Raw genomic sequence first — 19,497 nt, 5'->3', positions numbered from 1 at the left:
ACAAAAATAAATAATGTCTACATAAATCATACATGATTAGATACATATAAGCACATGTGTATTTAGTCACATGTGATTAGATATATTAAATGTGATTAGATGTATTTAATCACATATGATTTATAGAATGAAGAACGCGAAAATGAATCTTGCCCACATAAATCATATGTGATTAGATACGTATAATCACATATGATTATATATGTATCCAATCACATGTGATTTAAGTATTTAATCACATATGATTAATGTGGATAAAGATTTGTTTTCACGTTCTTGATTCAATAGTCATTCTCGTGTATATAATTACATGTGATTGTATATGTATTTCATTACATATGATTTATATGGACACAATTCATTTTTGTGCATATAAATCATATGTGATTAGATACATAAAATCACATTATTGAATCGAGAAAGCGAAAATGGTTTCTGTTTAAATAAATCATATGTGATTAAATTAATCACATATGATTACCGTGGACAAAGATTTGTTTTCACGTTCTTGATTCAATAGTCTTTCTCGTGTATAAAATTACATGTGATTATATATGTATTTCATCACACATGATTTATATGGACAAAATTCGTTTTTGTTCATATAAATCATATGTGATTAGATACATATATTCACATGTGATTATATACACGAGAACAATTATTGAATCGAGAAAATGAAAATGGTTTTTTTTTCAAATAAATCATATATGATTAAATACATATAATCACATGTGATTACATGTATTTAATCACATATGATTTATGTGGACAATAATCATTTTTTTATTTTCAATTCAATAGTTGGTCTCGTGTCTTTATTCATATGTGATTATATATATTTACTTGCATATGATAAATGTGGAAAATATTTGTTTTTATGTTCTTAATTTAATAGTTGTTCTCGTATATATAATCATATGTGATTATATGTATATATAATAAAAATATTATTTATATAGACAAGATTCGATTTTGTCCATATAAATTATATGTGTTTATATACATATAATCACATGTGATTAAATGTATTTAATCACATATAATTAAACTTGCTAAAGAACAACTATTGATTTCGTCAAACATTATCATATTTTCGCTAACTTAACAATATAAATAACAAATAATACTATTAAACAAATCTCAAATTTAAAAGAAAATGGTAGGCCATATTAATTATACAAGAGTTTATTGTTGTTTTACCTCATTGATGTCCACCAATTCAAATCAGTTTATTTTATAATACATATTAATATTACTTTCACAATAAAATCAACAATAGAAAACTTAAGATCTCAAAATACATACAAACCGAATCGTTTTTTTCCATGATCTTATAGCAGATTGTATTTTTGTTAATAAATTTAAACTTACAACTAAGCCCATAAAATAATTCAACTTAATATTAAAAGGGACTACCAACCCATGAAAGGCACAATTGCATATTAACTTAATGATAAAGTAAAAATAGTCAAAAAGATACCTATTAGCGTGCATTGTCGTTTCTTACTTGTGTTAGCTTCTTCTCCGGCGACGGCTTCCACATATCACGCGTTTCCTCTATGTACTGATTGCATCATCTTTGACATTGTATTGTTCTCCGATGGAACTCGCATCTCCGGCGATACAAAAATAAGTGAGAGTTGTTTAATAGATGGATTAATTACCTTTCTAGACCAAACAACTTCTCCGATTCCAAATTAACTTGCTTAATTTTGTTTTCACTACAACCACTTTTCATGAGTCATCGGTAAGTATTTGGAATATTTCAGAGCACCAGCGAATAGTGTTTGAGATACACATCAACAGTGGCCAGTGAAAACAAATCAAAAAACCTTTATATCGAAATGACGATGGTTGATGAAACTAGATCGGGAACTAGATCTAGTTTCCTTCCCTTCAAATCCGTAACGATGAAAACAGATCCGGTGACCGATAGAAAACGAGACCAGAAAGGATATTAGAAGGAGGTGATTTCCGGTAGTTTCGACGAGTTGCTTTTCCGCCAGATGAATATGAGAGGAACAAGGAGCTGGTTCAGGAACAAGATAGACGATCGGATGTGGTTTGGGGCATCAGTTCAGGAAGATGAGAGGAGGTGGTTACTACGTGTAGTGGATGTTTCCGACAACTAAACGAGTGTGAGCGAAGGAAGGATGTGAAACTAGATCTGTAGCGAGTGGAGAGACATCGTTCTGGTGGTGGTCTGATCGTTCCAGTGGTGGTCCGGTTGATCCATCGGCGTCCGTTGGTGGCGGTCCTGTAGTCGTGATAGAACAGTTTCAAGTGACATAATGAATTGTTGAAAATTAGAATGGTTAAAAATTGTTCTGAAATGTTCTCAAAATAGAAAATGTTCTCGTTTGAATATATATATATATATATATATATATATATATATATATATATATATATATATATATATATATATATATATATATATATATATAGAAAAGTTCAACAGAGAACCATTATTAATAAAGGAACCAATCCAAAACGTCGAAATTTAAAGCGATCAACGACAAAAGGAATGGTTGTAGACTTTTACAATGGACACAAATGCACTGGATTATAACAAAACTCACTTCGTTTTTGTGTTTAATTTTTTTTAGGCTATGTTTTTTATCAAAAAAACCGAATAAACCATTGTTCGTGATTTTTCGTCCTCTTTCCATAGAGATCCATATTGATATATAAAAAAATGAATTTTTTTTTTCAAAAAACTTACTTCATTTTCTTTGTTTGTTGAAAAGTAGGTATATTTTTTTTATAGAAAAATATTAATAAATATATCAAAATTCATACTTTTTGGTACTCTTTAAACATAGATTCATATTGATGTTAAAAAAATAATAAAATAAAAAAATTGATATTTCAGTTCAGAGTCACATTGTGAACCTGTTCAGATTCACGTTGTGAACCTGTTCAGATTCACATTGTGAACCTTCTCAGATTCACAGTGTTCATAATAGTAAGTCAGATTCACAATGTAAATCTGAACTGATCGAGCTTTTTCATATTGTAAATGTTAAAAATTTAAATATTTACAGTTTAGATTCACAGTGTGAATCTACACCGATCGAGGTTTTTTTTAGTCGGTGTTGATGTTTATTAATAGAGTACAAAAAATTAATATTTTTGGTATAATTAGTTTTTTTTTTTTGATAAAAATAAACTTAAATATTGAAAAATTTAACAAAATGAAGTGAGTTTTTTTTTCGAAAAAAAAAAGTTCGTTTTTTATATATCAACATGGATCTCTATGGAAAGAGGACGAAAAATCGAGAACAACAGTATATTCGGTTTTTTTTCGATAAAAAATGTGGCCTAAAAAAATTTGAAACGAAAAGAAGAGGAGTTTTTTGATAAGGAGATGAATTTTTTGGTATAATCCGGTGTGTGTGCGTTCAATGTACAATTATACATCTATTTCCTTGGCCGTTGATCATTATGATTTCAGACGCTCACGATTGGTTCCTTGGTTCCTTGTTAATTGTGGTTCTCTATTGAACCTCACCCTATATATATATATATATATATATATATATATATATATATATATATATATATATATATATATATATATATATATATAGAGAGAGAGAGAGAGAGAGAGCGAGCTAGGTTCAAGTATTTAAAGTAATTATTGTGTTATTGTATGCATAAATGTAGGTCAATCAAAATTAAATAAAAAATTAAATAATTAAATAAATAAATAAGGGTAATTTAGTAATTTGATTAGTAACTTCCAATAATAATCCCTATAATCATGGTATTTACTTTTAACCTAATTTCTCCAAGTTTATATCTAGAGTCGCTCAATCTCCACCAATTACAAGCCCTAGCCGATGATACAAAGTCGTCGCCACCATCGTCCGCCCCAAACACCTTCCTTATATCTTCCTTCTTCTCGATTTTGTTTCTCTGACCTAGGACCATCGTGGTTACTCTGTACTTTTCAACTCAATCCTCCCTAAAAAATCCAATCAATTCAGCAATTTCGGCCTTAACAGACCAACCTAGCCCTAAATCCTTTTGTGGCGTGTATTTGCTTAAGCGGAGAAAGAAATAGGAGATTATGATATGGAGAAAAGAGCAGAAGCTGTGGTGTCGATCCAAGGAGGAAGACGAGGCAGGAAAGGTCAAGCAAGAGGAAGACGTGTATTTGCTTAATTAGTCTTGATTACCGATTCAATGATTTTCCTAATTTCTCTATTCTCCTTCTGAAATCTCCACTTCTGTCGACTGCCGCTCTCTCTCTCACTGATTTTGAATTGATTCTCGAGCTTCAATCATTATCAATTCATTGGTTTTGATGTGACTCTCGAGCTTCAATCATTATCAATTCATTGGTTTTGGGGCTTATATAACTTTTTTTGATTATCTGATGTATGCATTTTCTGATTACAACTTCTCTTGTTTTCTTAATTTTTGATTATCCAGAGGCAAAGATTTCTCAGCATAGTATTGAGGTTGTTTCTAACTCAGTTGATTTTTTTTCTATTTTTAATGAGCGATGATTTCTACAAATTATTTTCTGAATTGCTGATTATAAGTCGTATTAATTTCTGATTATCCAGAGGCAAAGAAGTGATCTTTCTGATAGAAAGACTAGATATTTAGAGGGATTTGTCACCTGAGTAGCATTAGACCAAATGTGGCCATGGATATTCCTTTGATTTTGTTTTTCTTTCCATTGTTTTGACAAAAATTCAGTGGAGTGTTGATGGGTTTTGGGTTTGATTGTTCTTGATAGAAATGGATAAATGGAATGGATTTTTGGGGTTAATGTTTTACAGGAAATTGTTTGTTTTGCTTGACAGAATTCGATGTGGTGTTTATTGCTTGAAATTGCCATGGAAAGAAGATTAAGCAATAACAATGAGTGGTTGTATTTCTCATTTTGTGACAACCGTCAATTTTCAGGCTAGTCAAAGTCAAATAAAGTCAATAAGTCAAACCGGTCAACTCATCTAACCCTAGTATATTAGGGTTTACAATATGTTAGCTACTGTACAACTCGTTATTTTAATAAGAAGTTATCACTTGGAAAGTTCGTATGATTGAAATTCTTAAACCCTAAATGGGATAAGTGAGGTAACAAAACGATAAAACACTATTGCATACCCTTCGGGGGTGTGTAAGACCCTTAAACATGGCTTAACGGGGTTTACGAACCTTGAGTTGCGAAGCTAAACACTCAAAAAGGTCACAAACAAAGTCTCTTTCAATCTCTCTTAATCAATCTTAATCTCTCCCAAATCTCTCCCAAATCTCTCTCAAAATCTCTTCTAACTTTTTATAATCATTTGGGGCATCCCGACACTTAACTTGGTGAGAAACCGCTCGAAACGGGAAGATACCTTGAAAAATAGCCAGATAGGGCCGAAGCCTCTCTAGAACCGAAACTCTCTAATGGGACCGAAGCTTACTATGACCGAAGCTGCTAAGGACCGAGACCATAAGGGACCGAACTCTGCTGAACCGAACTGCTGGAAGACCGAATCCGAACCCTCTCTTCGGCCCATTTCGCCTTCGGTCCATCTCGCACCATTTTACCTTCGGTTCTCACCCTCTCAGGACCGAACTTCGGCCCCAATCCGAGAGGCTTCGCTGAAATGCATCTTTCACCCGGTTTTCGACCACGACTTCGTTTTAAGCCCGTTTTCATTATTTTAACGTGAGATTTTCACCCAAACTCATATTTTGACATATAAGACCCTATATATTCATAGTTTAAACACATTTTTAGGGAAATCTTTATTCAAGAACAAAATCTAGTGGGTGAGATTTTGAGGTGGAGTGTTGACTTTACCTTTGAGTTATGACACAAGCAACCCACCACACCCACTCCAGGGCCATACTCAGTCACTATTCCTCCATACTTAGTCAATTAGTTGTCCTTTCACACTATTTCACCAGCCCATAATCAGATCAAAGGGCTGGAAATCTTCACTTCACTTCCCATATTATTCACTCTTTCTCAAGAAGAATCAAACCCATCTCTCTCTCACTCTTCTCTCCAAAATCTCGAATTCTCCAGGAGCTCTAAGGCTTCTCATCCACCTTTGGTAAGATATTTCATCCCTCACTTGTTTTCCTTACACTTCTTCACTCAAATCAAGGGTTCCTTACACAAATATCATCATATTTGTTGTTAGATCTTCGAATCTTCAAGCATCTCCCAAGTGTTATTGAGTTGAAGACTTCTTTTCTTCATCATCCATCTATTGAAATCACTCAAGGTGAGTTCATACCCCTACATTTTTATGTTTTCTTTCTGTTTTAGGGGGGGGGGGGGAATACAAGTTAAAACATCATAATATAACTTAAACTCAAACTCCAGCTTTCATCAAGAAAGTTTAGTTTCATTCACGGACTGTTTTGAACATCTTAAACTTTTTAGTTTTCAAAACTGTACTAGGTGCAAATAGTTCAAATTTCTACCTTTAAAATGACTACTTGCACAAGTTCATACGATTTTTCTATAATTTATGGTGATTTTTACAAAACAGTCTATCATTTCAGAAACCACTTCGGACCAGTCTGTGAAGTTGGACATTTTTGCACAAGTTAAAGGTCACTAAAAATCACGATAAAATTTATGAATAAAATAAACACATTTTCTAAACCCTCAGAGTTTACAGATCTGAATTTCGACCTCTGATGATTTTTCTATAAATTTTCCAATAACAGGAACAGGAAAGTTAAAAACTATAAAATAGTTAACAATCGTATTTACACCTTGTAACTTGCTGAGCAAGGTGTGTAGTATTATTTGAATACATGTTGCTGATAGTACATATTATTTACCTTAGTTTAAAGGTATGAATCATATACAAAGGGTTACTACCACTACAAATAATTATAATAAACTATAATAAGTATAGTTAAGTCTATTATACACCACAAACAAATATGCTAAACTATAATAGGTATAGTTAGGTTGCATATACATTACAAACATTATGATAAACTATAATAGGTATAGTTTTGTTCCATTTACATTACGAACTCATTACAAAAGGTTTTCATTTCATAAAAAGGGGTAAATTACAAAGTACCGGGTTATCATATAAATGGGGTACGAATACAAAGTACCGGGTTTATACAAAAAGGGGTACATTACAAAGTACCGGGTTTTCATATAAATGGGGTACAAATACAAAGTACCGGGTTTATACAAAAAGAGGTACATTACAAAGTATCGGGTTTTCATATAAATGGGGTACGAATACAAAGTACCGGATTTATACAAAAAGGGGTACATTCCAAAGTACCAGGTTTTCATATAAATGGGGTACGAATACAAAGTACCGGGTTTATACAAAAAGGGGTACATTACAAAGTATCGGGTTTTCATATAAAAGGGATACATTACAAAGTACCGGGTTTTCATATAAACGGGGTACGAATACAAAGTACCGGGTTTACACAAAATGGTTTTATGGTATTAAAACTACATATCATTTAGAATTGTTAGTTTTCAGCTATAGTTGCTAAGTGTACATGTTAAAGTTATATAAAATTGAGTTGTAATCGACTTAGAATTGGTGGGCCCGCCTTATCTCCTGTTCCTTGTTTGGTTGTGGACTTAGGGTAGACCCATTATATTCGACGGTTTATTTAACTTAAATTTTATATAACTTATATACACTGGGTGATTATAGAAGGAATCTACGGGTCTTTCTAGGGTACATTATTGCATAACATAGGAGCTTTCATTTCACACTTAATAAAGAAAATATTGGATTTTCTGGAATCATACTCTATTGCTTTTACAAGGAAAACGGCTTCTTTCTCAAATAAAACTCTTATGAACTCACCAACTTAATTGTTGACACTTTTTCAAAACTACTTGTATTCTCAGGAAATCAGTGAAACAGGAAATCAACAACATCTTGAGGATGGGACGTTAAATCGTTAAACAGTTCATTTTGTCATCATAATGTAATTGATTTTGAAACATGTAAACATATACTATGGTGTAACCTTTTCAATTATATTTATGATGGTTGTATTTACTTTGAGCACTATTATACTCGTTGTTGTGATACTATACATGAAGTCCTCCACCCCCGGACGTTTCCGCCATCCTTAGTTTGGGGGTGTGACACATTTGCAGGTATAAATGAAATCAAGAACAAGAATGTTCTTGTTTTTTTGGCTGGGAAGGGTACATATGAGACTTACAACATTCTACTGGAATGAAATCTTGAATTTCGATTATGTCATAATAGAATCTTGAAGATGAACATTATATGGGATGAAGATGAACAATGACCACCAATCTTCCAAAAAGAATGGATTATTCTAGCAGAATAATATACAATATAATAAAAAGAAATATATGTAATAGTATATTCTGTAGAATGATTTATATATTTGTATTTCTTTGTTATTAATAAGTGTAACATTCTCATAGAATAGTATATAAATTTTTTTCTTTTCTAAGAATGTAATGAAACTTTTTTTAACTTGTATTCAAAATTTTGTTATTCTTCAAGAAGTTCATTAAATCAAAATATATATTATGTCCGAATGTGTATTCTTGTATGGTTCAATAATTTTTGTTATTTTTCTATATATTGATAAACATATTCCATCAGAATTTCCGAATTAGGAGAATTATCATCCATACAATCAGATTTTTAAAATTAATAGAATCTATTTTCCCTTAAAATATGCAATTTTCCTTAAAATATGCAAATTTTATTTATTAAATCTATATTAACTGACTAAAATACTCTTCTAGTTAAATTAGATGGTATTTTTCAATTATATTTAATTCAATAATATGTAATAATCACTTTCTTAAAATAAATAAAATGATTGGCCCACAATCATTCATACAATAACATAATAATTAGTTAGAATATAATAACCTAAGCCTATATATATATATATATATATATATATATATATATATATATATATATATATATATATATATATATATATATATATGAAGTTAAAACTTAAAATAATAAATAAAATTACACATCAACATATGACGTATGAAAAAATTATGAAAAAATTATAATTAACAGGTCACCTAAGAGCATCCACAATGCATAGTTTAACGGGAGAGTTGAATGAGGTGTATGTCTAATTAACATTCAATAGATTAAACTTTACCATTGTGGGATGTCATGTTGACATTCAATAGATATGAAGTTCAATGGCCATTGAACTCATCGAAAAATGAAACTTTTTAACTATTAATAATATATTTCATTAAACTTTATAGAGTCCAATGCATTGTACAACTGTGGATGCCCGCGTTATCTTTTATATAAATGGAAATATTTATATTGTAATGTATACCGAGTTGAAGAGTTTCAGTTCACGAACGGTTATATACGTAACATACTTTTTGTTAATATATTTTATTTATTACTGTCATGCTAAACATATTTCTTGTGTGAGTCCACCAAATTTTAGGCTTAATTTAACAACGACATAATCCTAACACCTTAATACCCTGCACATAGAATTCAAATGAATATTTGTAATAGACGTCAGCAATTACACATGCATTTTTTTGGTTGTTGTATACGACTCTAATTAACATGTTTTGTCCTCTACCAAGCATCCACCTCTCCGATTTTGCAACACCATCTATCTCCCATTGACCCATTGTGTATATAACTATATATATGTATACTTGGCTTTAAGACATATTGTACAGATCACTCAATATATAATTCATACATACCCAAAAACAACAAACATTCACTCCTACTCACAAAAACACAATCGTCATCAATGGTTTCATCTAAACAAGATCTTGTGCATGTGTTTCTCGTCACTTTTCCAGCACAAGGCCATGTCAATCCACTCCTCAGACTCGGCAAGCTCCTAGCTTCAAAGGGCAACCTCCTCGTCACCTTCTCCGCCACCAAATCCATCGGAAAGAAACTCAAGAAAGCCGGCACTGTCGTTTCCGGTGATCCTACTCCGGTAGGCAATGCTGGCGGCATGATCCGATTTGAGTTCTTCGATGATGGATGCTCCGAAGACAATGATGACGAACGCTATGACCTTGACAACTACTTACCTAAGCTTGAGGCTTACGGAAAAGCTGCACTCACCGGCATCATCAACCACCATGTAGAAAACGGCCGGCCAGTATCGTGTCTAATCAACAATCCTTTCGTGCCTTGGGTCACTGACTTAGCAGAAGAGCTTAACATTCCGTCTGCTATGCTTTGGGTACAATCTTGTGCTTGCTTTTCATCGTATTATCATTACGAGAATTCATTAGTTCCCTTTCCAAGTGATGAACAACCAGACATCGACGTTCAGTTGCCAAACATGCCGCTCCTGAAGTCAGATGAGATTCCAAGCTTTTTACATCCTTCAACGCCTTATCCGTTCTTGAGAAGAGCCATTTTAGGGCAGTTCAAGAACTTGTCGAAGACATTTTGTGTTTTAATGGAGACTTTTGAAGAACTTGAGGGTGATTTAATCAATTACATGTCTCAAATATGCCGTATTCGATCCGTGGGTCCCTTGTTCAATAACCCATTACTTGAAACAAGCTCTAATATCTCCGGCGACCTGATAAAAGCCGACGATTGTCTGGAGTGGCTCGACTCGAAGCCACCTTCATCAGTCGTTTATATCTCATTCGGAAGCGTAGTGAGCTTGAGTCAAGAACAGGTAACTGAGATGGCTTATGGTGTTATGAACTCCGGCGTGTCGTTTTTGTGGGTAATGAGGGTGGGTGCGACTTCCACCGGCGAATCTGGAGAGTTGCCCGAAGGGTTATTGGAGGAGGCCGGAGAAAGGGGAATGGTGGTCCACTGGAGTCCACAAGCCCAGGTGTTGAGTCACTCGGCGGTGTCTTGTTTTCTGACTCACTGTGGGTGGAACTCAACCATGGAAGCGTTGTCAAGCGGTGTTCCTGTGGTGGCGTTCCCACACTGGGGAGATCAAGTGACGGATGCAAAATATTTGGTTGATGAATGGAAGGTTGGGATTAGGATGTGTAGGGGTGAGGCCGAGAATAGGGTGATTGGGAGGGAGGAGGTGGAGGAGTGCTTAAGAGAGGCTACAAGTGGTGTAACGGCGACGGAGATGAAGAAGAATGCATTGAAGTGGAAGAAAGCAGCGGGGGAGGCGGTGGCAGAAGGTGGAACATCCGACCGGAATATTCAAGAGTTTGTGGATGAGGTTAGAAAGATAAGTGTGAGATCAGTTTAAGCCAGCCCACAAACGTGGACACAATTAGTTGGAAAAAGTATTTACGTATTTTGAAATTTATTTCCTTGACAATAATAGTTTTTATTCAACATAATAATCATAGTATTCCCTCTTGCGTCATTGTCTCGCCTTACATTTCCTATGTTGTCAAAACAAGTAGCGTCACTGTCAAAGCTTTTTTTACCAAAACATAGTATTCACCAAAAATATCAATGTATAGTACTTTCTAAAATATTTATCAAAAAGTGGTAAATTACCGTAGATCACTACACCTAATGCTTTTTAAAACTACAACTACAAAACTCAGAAATATTTGGGATGGTTACTCATAAAGGGCCAAAGGGGGGAAATTGCAATTAGTTGATTCGGCAAAAAAAATTACACATGTGGTAAATAGGAGGTACTCCAATTCCAGTGTTCTCATGTATTGCGTGTGCATATTTTTCTTTAAATAGTTATCAGTATATTTACAATTATATTTTATTTTTTTTACTTGCTACTTGGGCATCTGTGTCATGAAGCATATTATACAAATTATAAATTAAGTTTATTGCATAAGTTACAACTCCTAAAACAAAATGTACATGGGAACATCTATACATGTATTGGCTTAAATAATTGGGTTCCGAAAGTAGAGATTTTAAAGGCTACTGGACATTCAAATTTCCACATGACCTAAAGAAGTTGATCATATTGTCATAAAGATCTTCATATCCTCTCGTGCTTAACAAGAAGTCTATATGGCCATAATCCTCCAAAAACAAAACATTTGGTTTTGATTTCAATTCTTTTAGTGTATGTTGCACATCAATCACATCTCCCAAAGCATCGTTTCCCCCATAAGCCATCCAAATAGGCAATGATTCTGGGATTTTGCTAAGATCAAATGTCGGTGGTTTCAATTTTCCATATTGTAGCAGATTCTTTATACTTCCATAGTCGTACCTTGCAAATGTACCTTTGCGTATCACTGGAAATCAAGAAAATTTTATATAAAATCAAATGTCACACGAATGTAAAAAATGTTGGATGTAATTGTAAAATAATAAAGAATTAGGAAACAGAAACAGAAACAGACTTTGGAAAAGATGCTTCAAGTTCTTTACAGATGAAGGATGAGGTTCGTATTCAAGATACACATCCACACGACTGCTGTTAAAACAGCAGTTTTCACCTGCAACGTGCCAGTAAAAGAAAGTCATTTTTTTTATTTAAAAAAAAAAAGAAAATTAGAAAAATGATCCTTGAGCTTTCTGATTTTGATCATGTTTAGTTCAAAATTGAAGCGTTTTTCAATGTTGGTCCTATTTTTTAAGGTTTCATATCGAATTTGATCCATGGAATCTTGGATTGAGAATGACAACCAAATCAGAAAGTCCCAGGGACTAACATCGACAGGAAACCTTAGAATAAGGATCAAAATGGAAAAAGATACTGATTTTGGATGTAACATGGTAAAAACCACAAAGCATGGGGTCCATTTTTGTACTTCATACTTGACTTACAAAAATGATCTCTGTGCTTTATGAATTTTACCTCAAGAATTGAAACATTTATCAATTTTGGTCCTTGTTTTAAGGTTTCATAACAACTTTGGTCCCTAAAACCTTGTACCAAAATCCATATGAATCCTTGAAATAAGGACCAAATCCATAGAAAATCTTAAAATAAGGACCAAAATTCAAAAAGGTTCCAGTTTTAGAGTTTAGACTAAACATGGTGAAAACATGAAAGCAAAGAGACCATTTTTGTAACTTACTCTTATATTCTCTTATTTTACAAAACGCTACCTTTGCTTTCTTATTTTTGTAACCATGGTTCAGAACTGAAACCTTTTTTCAATTTTCATCCTTAATATAAGATTTCATATCGACTTTGGTCCATGGAACCTTGAAATAAGAACCAAAATCAATAAGAATCCTTAAATAAATGGACCAAAATTAGAGAGTCCCACCGACCAAAACTGAAAAAAAGGTTTCAGTTTTGGACTACACACATGATAAAAATCAGAAAGCACAGGGACCATTTTTGTAATTTACTCAAAACATCAGCAACATAGCTAAACTAGTTGGCCAATTTAGTAAATTAGAAACCAAATTAGTGAAAGAATAACCTGTAATGGATGCTAACATATCACTGCAATCTAAATGCCCATCACAAGCAGACTCTATCATGTTTGTGAGAATGTCACTGAATACAAACAGTGTAGATAGATAGATATATATCATCCTTTTATTGATTTAGACACTCAAATATTCAGAAAAAAGAAAATGGAAAATGAATAAATAATTAACCTCTTCAAGTTCAGTTGATGCATTCCAAGTAACCCAAGTGCCTGTGAAGAAAACTTTTACGTATGAATTTTTTTTTTAAATTGAATGAATTTGAATAATAAAAAAGAGACCTCGTCAAGATACATATGAACAAGATTAAGAACGAGTTTAGATGTGATGTGATCCAAATATGATATAGGAGAAAGAAGAGCAGCAGCCTCAACCATGCTAACAATATCTGGTTGAGTAAAAGCAGCCAATGACATTATTGTTCCCTGAGAGAATGGAATACATAGAGACTATTAGCAATGTAATTTTATATCACAAAATAAAGTTGAAGTGTAATTAAAACCTGTGAATGTCCCACAACAAAAACTTTGGAGCCAGTTTTGGAATTAATATAACTCAGCATTGTTTCAAGATCATAAAGAGCCATCTCTTCCCAACTCCAATCCCAAAACTCCTAAATCAAGCCCAAAAATAAAAGCAATTAGCATATATTTGAAATTAATGACTAAAGGTTTATAAAAGTGTAACATAATCTATGTTTTACCTTGTCTCCATCTGATAAAGATTCATGGCCATGACTCCATTTTGTTCCACGAACGTTTCCAACCCAAACATCAAAACCATGGTCAGCAAGAACAAAACCCAATGATTCATTTGGGGAATCCATAAACCAAGCATCACCACCCTGATTAAAATGTAGTTTATTTTGTAATATAGTGATGATTTAATGTTCATATTCCATAATTATTAAAGTTGGAAATTAAGAATTTAAGGTAAAGTCACCATAAAGAGTCCATGTAGGAGTAAAACTGGAGGTGCGGTTTGTGATCCCAAATTAAGAATGCCTGATGACACACGTTGAAGCCCTAACAAGAAACCATCCTTTGTTTGAGCCTGAAGTTATTCACACATAAGGAAAGTTAGTCTGTTATTTAATTAACACAGAAATTGATCCAAACATATTATTAGGTCACAAGCATAATCCTTGGAATGCTCTACACAAGTAATCATGCATCCCCTGCGAAGCAACTCTAGTTCATTTCTTTTATATTCATAATCTTTATTAGATTCCATAAGATAAGAGATCTCTCTCATTTAGCCTTATTCTTAGGTTCTATTTACGATAGTTACCCTTTACCTTTATGCATATCTATCCTTGTATCATATTGCTAAGAATCATAAATTCAACTTATTGGGTCATTATCCAATCTAAAAGTTAGTACTAATTTCTTTCTTATAAGTAGATACATGTGACAAATAGTCAGTTTCTAAGATTGAATCAGGTCTCATTGACTATAAACATGTATAGAGATAGCTTGAACCCCCTGCCAGTCATACTTGAGTAGATAGTGGACTAATCACATTAAGTAACTATCAAATAATACCTAATTTAGTTTAATACAACTCAGTTTTAGCCAATTAAGAAGTGAAACTCACAGTATGAACTATATTCCTGACTTGCATATTCTAAATCGGACATTCTCAATCCAAGCTTCTCTAATGGAGAAAATGAACAAAATACATAACAATCAGGAAAAGGAATTGCTATTACAGACAAAGTCTCAAATGACAATAGCATCCTTTCTCAGTAACATTTACTCTTGGGACAACAGGTCAGGAGTTCAACATTCTGCAATGGAAAATAGGACAAATGAACAACCAGGAAAACGTGCTGCCATTACACAATCAAACTAATTTAGGTTTTTTCCAGTTCTGTCACCGTAGTGTTCTCCGAAAATCTGAATCAGGACAACATTTTGGAGTATTAAATACACTATTCAGTAATCGATGTAAAGTTGTATATAAACGGAAAAGTTGAGAGAGCAAGAGAGATAAGTCACCGTGTGTTCTAAGCAATTATAACCAGAAGGTCCGATGAGATTAAAACACAAGCCACCGTCTACAGACTGACTATGTTCGATGATCGAGTCTCCAGTTAAACACTCAGTGGAAGAGATGCACAGCGATAAGGCGACCACCAACATCAAAGCTTGTAGGATGGATGATGCCATATCAATCGATGAATGAATCAGAGGTGGACAAGTCGCAGCAGATTATATGGTTGTTGGATTTACCAACAACTACTTCTTGTGAAGCATTATGAACTCTTCTTCAAGCGATATTTTCATTTTTCGCATTAAAATTTGAATGGATAGATTTGACCTCGAATACCGGTAATTATGTTTCGATAACCACCAAGTGCGCTCGATCTCGGATAAATATTTGACTTATTTCACTGGATAATCAATTTTATGATTTTGGTTATTTTATTCGATTTTTGAATTAAAATGATTAAATTTAAGCAAATTGATAGCAAATTAGTAACGGAAAAAATATATGTTACACAAGAATAATATTATTTAAATATCTTTAATTCGAGCCGACAAAGGGCTAAGCATATTGTTCATTCTTGTTGGCGGATAACACATCGGATTCTCTCAACAAACATCTTTGGTCATCTCGAGCCCGACCAAATAAACAGATGTGAGTTCTTCTTCCTACATTGCATAAGGGTGAATAAGAGTCCAAGTTTCTCCACATTCTTCCTCGACAAATGTGATTCCGTATGACAATGGCCCACGGGAGAAATTTACATCGGGGGGGCTTATTACTATCATAGGTCGAGCTATCAGCCTAGACTTCCCCGCCCCCAAGTATGTACCTGTCGACAACCCGCCCAACTTCCTACTCGATTGTGACGCTTTTGCGTGAATGGAGATGCTACAATATCGGGGCGATACACACGTACAGTTGGCTCGACGGTGACAAAAAAGCAGTTTACATCCTCCCAAGCTGGATTGATGATTCAATCTTTCCATTCGAACCCAAACTTGGCTTCCCCCAGAGCAGTTGACCCTTGCGGGTGCACTACTCGACTCTGAGGATGAATAACAAAAGGAAGAGGAAGAGGAAGGGGAAGAGGATGATGATGAGATACCTAAAGCTAAGGACCATTTTGACTTCCATCCACATATGCAACAACCCTCGTATCAGCAGGACCACTTTCAAGTCCCTTCACAGCATTATACCCAACCACAGTACCAACCAGAGTAGCAGGGGGACACGAGGTTCCCACATGGTTCTCCCTAACATTCTTCGACCAGTTTTCCATTATGTTTTCTACTATCGAGCGCATAAACGTTCAGACTTAGGGGAACGTGCACACCATTCAGGATGTAGCAACCCGAGTTGATAGGTTGGAGCATAGTGAGTCCTTTATCGAGTCCAGGATATGTGGGACTTCTACCACCGCCACAGACACTTTGCTCCGCCCGATCCTCCGATATAGGTCATTTCTACCCTTCCCTCGAGGATTGAGGACAATGATTGTTCTTAAGCTTGGGGCGGGGTATTTCCTTTTCTCTTTACCTTTTTCATGTATTATTAGTTAAATTGCATTCATTTTTTTTTAAACAGAAAAGATTTACTTTCTTTTTTTCAATTTTTTTATTTTAGCATAACATTTAATTAAGACATTTGCATGCATGCATTTTTATTTTCTGCTCATTCTCACCTCTTGGATACCACGAAATAGGGTCATAAGTATTGAATCACAGACTTACCCTAGGTTTTGTTACGGAAAACCTTGTGTTTGACAAGCGAGACACATTTTGAGCCTGACCACTTTTTGATTACTTGTGTGGGGGTCAGATGCAAAAGCTTAATTGGGTCTAGGTACAGATGGATGTGGTTAGTCAGGATGATGTGTGTAAGCAAAGACTAGCCCAATAAGGTATTTTGAAGACATGAAGATTTACATCTTGGTCAGGGAAAATACCTCTATGTACTCCCGAGTCTTGCCCGAACGTTGCATAGATAGTTTTCTCATGACCTTTTGAGATAGGTCTTTATTTTTATGGGGATCTAGAGTAGATAGTTAGATAGGTTATGTTAATCGCGCCTTATATTGATGAACTTTGAGTCGGATCCCCCAATTCACATTTTTTGGACCACAACTTTTTTTTGGTAACACCCATTTTTTAGTCATTTCCCACCCTTTTTAGTAGATCATTGATTCACTCTCAATGATCATTGGGTGTTTATACTAGCCTCTACATAATATTTCTTTTTTCATAATTATGGAGTAATTGGAAAAGCAAAAAACAAAAAAGAAATGCAAAGGAAGATTTGAAAAAAAAACAACAAAAACAAGAGAAATGAAGAAGAGAATCAACACAAAAAGAAGAATAAGAAATCAAGTGGAAATTTAAGCTCAAGTTTTCTTCTCCCTAAAGAAGAAGAAAAAAAAAAGAAAAGAAAACAACAACACAACAAAAAGGGAAAAAAATAAGAAGATGGAAGACAGAAGACCAAAAAAGGGTGATTCAAGGATGAAGATTTAGGTTGTCTTATTTCTAATTCCTAGATTGAGTTGTATTTTTATTTTGATTTTGGTGAGAAAAGGTAGTGAAGGCGAGACGGTAGAACGTAGAGGATGGTCAAGGGAGAAAACCCTAAAGCCAAATGTTTGCCCGGAAGCAGTGCTGCAAACCCTATTTCGTTATTATACACTTTGGCTTGACCAATATAGGAATCATCGTGTATGGATGCATCTTTCCTTCATGCATTATGGTCTGCATTGATGAATTCAAAGTTCCCCCACTAGGCGCATTCCCTTGTTTCCTTTATCTTGTACACTCTCATGGCTGCCTTATCTAGATGCGATCTATTCGCCATTCAAGCGGTTCGAGAATGTGGTTTATGGCTCTAAAGTGGGGAACATTTGGAAGGCACATAGGGTCTATGCAAAGCCGATTTTGACCATGTTGACTGAATTTGACTAGGTTTTGTGGCTCTGTCCCTTCTTTTTATTTTTAGCTTAGTTCATCCCGAATTCATTGTAGTCTTGTCTTACTTGAGGACAATTAAGGTTTAAGCTTGGGGTGATTTGATAGTTTCATTTTATTTACTTTTTTTTATAGTTTATTTTAGCACTAGACGAATGCTTGCGCGTTGTGCAGAAAGACCTATATAGTTGAAATTTTTACAAATATATGTTTTTTTAAATATAACAATAACAATGTTGTTAAATTTGATATATAATAATTTGTATACTAAATTGATATAATATATTGACTATTTTGAATTTTATGATAATATTTACATCTATTATAATTGCATAATCTCAACCGTTTGAATGACTTCTACATGCGAGTTACTCATGAATAAAATTAAATATAATATATGGTTTAATGTATTTATAGGTTTTGTTATTGTTAATTAATTTTTTAAAATTTATTTGTTTAACGTTTTAATTTCTATCATTATAATTATTTAAAACATTAAACACAGGTTTTTGATTTTAAAGGTAACAATATAACAATTTATATAGAGTTATTTTTAACTATTGTTATTATAAGTTATTTTAAGCTACTTATTTGAAAACTTTTAACGATTATAAAAATATCTTTAAGAAATATTTTAGTTAAATTGAGATTATAATTTAGTTTTTGCATTTAGCACTACAATTTATCACATTTAACTATTCACAAAATATTCATTGGGTTTTTTAAGTGAAACTAAAATTTATATTTAAGTTGACACTATAATGTTATATTTAAATTAACAATTTAAGTATTTTGTCCAAACTGTTCAAAAGTTGTAGCTTTAAACTGATAATGGTTTACATAGAATCACATATTAAATTTAATAAATTAAGTATAATATGTTAAAAGTTAAAGTCATAACTTTATAAGTAGAAGTAAAGATATTATTTTAATATTAAAATTTAGTTTATTTGTGGTTACACTTTAGGTTTGATATTTATTTAACCTTATTAACCAAATTATAATCATATTTATAAAGACATTACAACTTATCACTTTTAATTATTTACAAAATATTTTTTGGGTTGTTAAATGTTAAACTAAAATTTATATTTAAGTTGGCCATGTAATATGATATTTAAATTAATAATTTAAGTATTTTATACAAATTGTTCAAAATTTATAGTTTTAAAATGATAATTGTTTACATCAAACAATATATTAAAATTAATAAATTAAGT

At 33.2% G+C, this 19,497-nt stretch overlaps 2 protein-coding genes across 3 annotated transcripts; one reads left to right on the top strand and one right to left on the bottom strand.

Annotated features, from left to right (window-relative positions):
• Positions 1-9,646: 9,646 nt before the first annotated feature.
• LOC145115380 (gallate 1-beta-glucosyltransferase 84A23-like) lies at positions 9,647-11,391 on the top strand. Its single transcript, XM_079051668.1, has one exon. It carries the CDS (start codon positions 9,769-9,771, stop codon positions 11,206-11,208), a length of 1,440 nt encoding a protein of 479 aa, XP_078907794.1. The 5' UTR covers positions 9,647-9,768; the 3' UTR covers positions 11,209-11,391.
• A 342-nt stretch (positions 11,392-11,733) lies between these two features.
• Positions 11,734-15,667, bottom strand: LOC145115381 (triacylglycerol lipase 1-like). Of its 2 annotated transcripts, XM_079051671.1 has the most exons (10): positions 15,332-15,468; positions 14,928-15,229; positions 14,274-14,384; positions 14,035-14,175; positions 13,834-13,944; positions 13,613-13,756; positions 13,503-13,543; positions 13,322-13,398; positions 12,287-12,382; positions 11,734-12,178 (listed from the first exon to the last, which is right to left on the bottom strand). In XM_079051671.1, the coding sequence occupies exons 2-10, from the start codon at positions 14,952-14,954 to the stop codon at positions 11,856-11,858; spliced, it is 1,071 nt and encodes a 356-aa protein (XP_078907797.1). In that variant the 5' UTR covers positions 14,955-15,229; positions 15,332-15,468; the 3' UTR covers positions 11,734-11,855. The 2 variants fall into 2 exon arrangements, with proteins under 2 accessions (XP_078907797.1, XP_078907796.1); XM_079051670.1 differs by lacking the exon at positions 14,928-15,229 and having other exon boundaries at positions 15,332-15,667.
• Positions 15,668-19,497: the final 3,830 nt, after the last annotated feature.

The sequence above is a fragment of the Lactuca virosa genome, chromosome 5 (assembly GCF_052849685.1).
Source record: "Lactuca virosa cultivar CGN04683 chromosome 5, Lactuca_virosa_CGN04683_v6, whole genome shotgun sequence".
NCBI classification, from domain to species: domain Eukaryota; kingdom Viridiplantae; phylum Streptophyta; class Magnoliopsida; order Asterales; family Asteraceae; genus Lactuca; species Lactuca virosa.
The sequence above is the reverse complement of the archived record's forward strand: the minus strand, read 5'-3'. Positions and strand labels throughout refer to the sequence as shown.

Coding starts and splice junctions, on each gene's coding strand:
- LOC145115380 (XM_079051668.1), top strand. CDS start 9,769: ATGGTTTCATCTAAACAAGATCTTGTGCATGTGTTTCTCGTCACTTTT.
- LOC145115381 (XM_079051670.1), bottom strand. CDS start 15,502: ATGGCATCATCCATCCTACAAGCTTTGATGTTGGTGGTCGCCTTATCG. Junction 14,385..15,331: donor ATAATTGCTTAGAACACACG/GTGACTTATCTC, acceptor GAATAACTTCAG/GCTCAAACAAAGGATGGTTT. Junction 13,399..13,502: donor CATCAACTGAACTTGAAGAG/GTTAATTATTTA, acceptor GTTTGTATTCAG/TGACATTCTCACAAACATGA.